The sequence below is a fragment of the Chanos chanos genome, chromosome 5, assembly GCF_902362185.1.
Source record: "Chanos chanos chromosome 5, fChaCha1.1, whole genome shotgun sequence".
In the NCBI taxonomy this organism is placed as follows: domain Eukaryota; kingdom Metazoa; phylum Chordata; class Actinopteri; order Gonorynchiformes; family Chanidae; genus Chanos; species Chanos chanos.
Window position 1 is genome coordinate 4,081,264 of NC_044499.1, and position 5,000 is coordinate 4,086,263.

General features: G+C 43.1%; 1 protein-coding gene across 1 annotated transcript in view; it reads right to left on the minus strand.

Annotated features, from left to right (window-relative positions):
• gpc1b (glypican 1b) overlaps positions 1-2,965 on the minus strand; it is a 75,934-nt gene extending 72,969 nt beyond the window's left edge. Inside the window, exon 1 of the mRNA XM_030775529.1 lies at positions 2,812-2,965. Within this exon, the coding sequence (XP_030631389.1) occupies positions 2,812-2,965 (154 nt within the window). The remainder of the gene's footprint in view (positions 1-2,811) is intronic.
• Positions 2,966-5,000: the final 2,035 nt, after the last annotated feature.

The following is a 5,000-nucleotide window of genomic DNA, read 5'->3' on the forward strand; positions in this document are numbered from 1 at the left end:
AACTTAGCGCGTGAGTGAGCGAGCGAGCTGAGCAGTCGGCTTTGTACCGTGACAGATGGTCCCCTGTTCTCACACTCAGCAACGATGGAGAGGAGAGGAATCTGAATGCTTTCGGAAAGTTCTGGAAACTTCTCAGTGTCGTTCTGAAGTAAAAGTTTATCACGCGGAGTTAAGCTGATTTTTATTTCATGACCAGCATCAAATATTTCACCTTGGAATCCCGACAAAAAAAACAGGCTTCAGTCTGAGCTCAGCTATCAGATACACGCATCTTCAATTCAGGCAACAAAAAAAAAAAATCATACAACATTTATAGATTGCAAAAATTCTCCACTTCATATTTCCACAATATGTATGCATGAGAAGCCAAGTGTGTCAGCGGCATCATGCAGAAAAAGACAAGAAAGACGAAAACACCCTGGCCCTTACTCCGTTCTCCCAAACAGCAACAAACAGAAAGATAAAAAGTAAAGACTGGTGTATGTAAGACGTCTCTCATCACTGTGCCTGTACACAGTTACTGCGACTCAAAATCAGCTCATCGTCAATTTCAAATTCACTTCACCTCCTCACAGGTTCAACTCAGTTCAGTTCACTTCCCTTGTGTAGCGCTTTCACATTAGATTTGATCTCAGATTTCCTTTAAAATCTACACTTTGCGACGTCTTTCAAGTCATCAAGTGTGGCAATACAGCTCCGTGCTTCCAACACCAGTAACTAACAATTCGACATGAACACGGTGTAACTACTTGAGCCCTTGGTATATTCAAATAGCCTTTCCTTATAACAGTAATACGAGTTCATCAGCAATATCTAAACTGGTTCTACAGACACTTTTCGTAAACCAGTTGTCATTAGTGCAGCAGGTTGCTTTGCACTAATAAAATGTTGTCGTAACGGGGACCGGTCCTTTCTCTCTCACCTCCAAAGTACAGACGGGAGTGTCACGAAGCGGTCTGGACGCTGGCGTTAATGCGGATGATTGATTTACGCTGTACGGATAATCAGTTTGATTAAACGTGTTAGACGGGGCGCGTTACTCTTTCATAGCTTATGAGATCCGTGCTTTTATGACAATCCTAATTTCATCACGAATCTGTCTGATGAAATAATGACTGATTTTTAGCGCTCTGTGCCTCTGAGTGAAATGAACTCTTTCCTTATGAGCACTGTTTGCCGTCAACGTCTGCTCCAAGAGTCCGATACATATTTTTGGATCGTTCACCGCGCTGTCACACTTGACTCAACTCATCAGCTAATTATGAAAAGCCTTGATTAGCTGAATCGTGTTCGAGCGGGGACAGAGCTAAAATGTATGCAGTTTTGTACCCTCAAGAACAAGACTGAGGAATACCGCATTAGGGCGCAGTAACTAGTGTCAACACTCCTCCAAACTGTAGTCACAGAGATAAAAAACTGTGAGAAGGGTGATAATGGGGCGAAGAGAAGTTCTGAGCACTACAGGAATTCCTCTTTGCGACGGTTAGCGGCAGTAGAGACGGATACAGTTTGAGACGTTTTAGTGGCTGGAAGCAGTGGACCAACTTCTCGCCGCTACTGTGAAGTGAAATATTGCCGCAATCTCTCCAGCTGCCAGTTAAGGAAAATGGCACAATCATACAAAGAGTGAGCGTGACCTAAAAAGCCCCGAACGTGCACAGCAACCCTGTTTTAAATCAAAACTCAACAAATCCTGCCACCGGAGATAACGTTCCCGCTGACACACAAAGGCCAATTTGAATCTCTCCAATGCGAGTGAAATAATAAAAGAAATAATGTTCAGGCCTACCCCTACCTACCCCCCCCCCCCCTCTATCTCTCTAAGAATGACACAAGCAGAGGCTGAGGTGGTAGTTTAGCTCTACCGCAGAATTACAGAGGAAGAGACAGGCGCATCATCTGTAAAACATCCCTGTTTGGGAACTTGTCACTCGAGAGCAGACACAGATTTGCGCGAGAGCGAACCACGTTCAGCATCAAGGCTGGTCTGAGCTATGTCAGTGAGTTTAAGACATGACAGAATCGTCCGAAAGTCAACAGAGATGTTAAGCAGAACCCCTCAACGACGAGTGAGGAGTGTCGTTTTATTCACTGCACTTAGAACCATGCTGATCACTGTACTTAATCAATGTCTTGCAGTCTAAAAAAAAAGTGTTTAAAAAATGTAGGTGCCAACTGGATATCTTGTTTTAGTGCTGGTGTTAGAATCAAAACAAACACCGTAATAAATTCTGAACAAGTCCGTAAAATGAGTCACGCAATCACTTAAATACTAGATTGATAAACATTGCACTCTTGACAGTTGCTGGACAAATATGATCGGTTTGTAAGTGTCGGTTTGTAAAGACGAGCTCTGACGTCTAAAGCTGAGGCAAGAGTTTGCCGGGAAGACTGCCGAGTTTTTATTTTTACAGCATATCTGAAACTCAAATCCATCCAAATTCACAACATCGTACTTTCAAATACGTAAATCGCCAAGATCCATTAACGACTTTTTGTGACTGGCAGGCATTCCTCTTGCCGCTGTATAGGGTGCTCCTGATTATCAGGAATGCTGTGTTGTTTTCTATTCAAATTCTTTTAAAAGAAGACTTTGCGTACTAACACGGAGTTGCTCCTTAAGTTTCGTGGATAACTACTTAAATGCTGTTATTTTTTTTTTTACTATATGTAATAATAAAAAGAATATGTCCCGCACCTTACTAAGTCTCTTTAACCCTATATAAGACAAATCATTCACGTCTAAGCCATTCCACTGTGCACATGTGTGGGTATGCCTGAGGGTTTGAGGACAGTAACTGAATTGCTCACCTGATATTTCCGACTGAGGAGCTCCGTTTAAACTGAACCCTTTGCTGCTGTAGAACTGTCTAACATCAGAACAACTCCTTGGCTTGCTGCTCGCGTTGTCCCCGAAAACGGTTCCGGTAAAGGCGCACAGGACGAAAACCACAAGGAAATCCATTTTGAAGAAATAAGGGGGGAAAAATCGCTTGCGCTACTGTGTGCAAATCCGTGAGAGAGCTGAAGTGATTCTGTCAAGGTCTTATCGTGTCAAAGACATCCACCACGATGTTTCTGTGACCGCCCGGTTGTTAAGCCGCCGCTGGAAACGAACAGTAGCTTCAAGTCTTTTCGATCTAAGCTACTGTCGGCTTTACTGCTATGCAGAATTCTAGAGTGCACTAAGGCAAACGCACAAAGCCTTTCCTCCGTGTCAAGGATTTCTCCTTCTTTTCTCACTATTTATGAGTCAGTAGTTTTCTCGCATTGATGTTGGCAGAAGGTTGCCTTTAATGATCCGTGCTACTGTTTGGGAGAACAGTTGGCAACAAAATCACCTGAGAGGGAGAGAGAAACAAATGTTAAATTAGGAACCAATCAGAACGCAGATTAAATAAATCACGCACATCAAATACGTCGATAGAAATATCTGCCAAATGTATCAAAGCGTAGTCTATCAGCATTGACAGTACACGACAGCGCCGTCCGATGCGCAAAGGTGTCCGCGCCGTGTGGGCTTTGCAACGGTGGCGCTTACTGTGTTGTTAAATGCGGAGACGTTTCCCCGTGCACTCTAGTCCGGGCGAATGGGAGACAACTCGGGGAATGCGGGAAAGCACCATCTGCCGGGCACTGAGTTCGTTCTCCGTATGAGCGTTTGCGGCGCAGCTACCCCTACAGGATGTTACATCAAACCCGAGGGCCAGCCAATGGAGAAGAGATTGGGTGTCTCTTTAACGCATGCCACAGGCTCGTTAAGCTGTCTTTTAGGCACAAGAGAGGACCGGCAAAGCTGTTCCCAGCGGTCTTATAAAGAGAAATATTTAGCGATTTTGATTGGATTTGCGTTCGGGACGGGCTCGAGGGTATTTCACTGCTGTTTCAGAGTTATTTCATTTTTTTTTTTCTGAACACGTGGAAGGCAAACCGTCCTTTCCAGAATTAGGATCCTTTTTTTTTCTGAAGATGGGTTTCAAAAGATAAATAAAAAATGTATGAGGGAAAAGAACAAGGTGGAAATAGGCCAGCTGTAATTCATGTTGGGTATTTGTGTTAGATCCTTCAAAGTTTATTTACAACCTTCAATGGACAGTTAGCATCCTGACGGCTTTCAAAGGGGCCATAAATTTCTTAACATGCTACAGCATGTCCCTAAACCACTGCCATCCAGCACAGCATATTTCTTCACGTAGACGCTGTTTGGTTTGGAGTCTGGAGTTTGTTTCTAAGGTCTGTGACAAAATGATGAGTCATATCCTCGAAGGAGAAAACTAGACAATGTTTGCTAGTTGTGGTCTAAGATGGTCTCTGCTACATTTATGACTGACTGAAAGATAAGGGAATACATAAATGAGTAAGCAGATAAATAAGTGTAATTATAATAATAACAATAATAAAGATGGTGATGATAATGATGATGATGATCATAATTGCGTTATACTTAGGGCCATGTGTCACATTCTTGTGCGTGTGTCTGTGTTTGTGTTCACTTTTGTGTGTGTGTGTGTCTGTGTTTGTGTTTGTGTTCGCTTGGCTTTGTCAGGGTTATGGTATCTCTAAATGCCTTTGCAGGTAAATACAGTGGTAAAGTATAAAAGCAAGTAATACATGCAAGTTAAGGGTGAGAGTGGAAAGAGGAGGAAAGAAGACCGGGGAGCGTGTGTGTGTGTGTGTGTGTGTGTGACAGGGAGAGACAGAGAGAGAGAGACAGAAGAACAGAGAGAGAGAGAGAGAGAGGAGCAAAGAGCTGTAGGAGCCCTGATAGCAGATGGGTGAGAAAACTGTAGGATGTTTGGTGACGCACTTCTGAAGCGTAGGAAACAAATACTTAAAAATATATAGACATGACGGTTACATAACCAAAAAATACTGCCAAGGACATTCATATTTGTGTGAGTGTGTGTGTGTGTGTGTGTGTGTGTGTGTCTGAGAGAGAGATTGCATGAGAGTGTGAAAAAAATGAAATGCAGAAGGAAAGATCAAAGTATTTCCCCTGT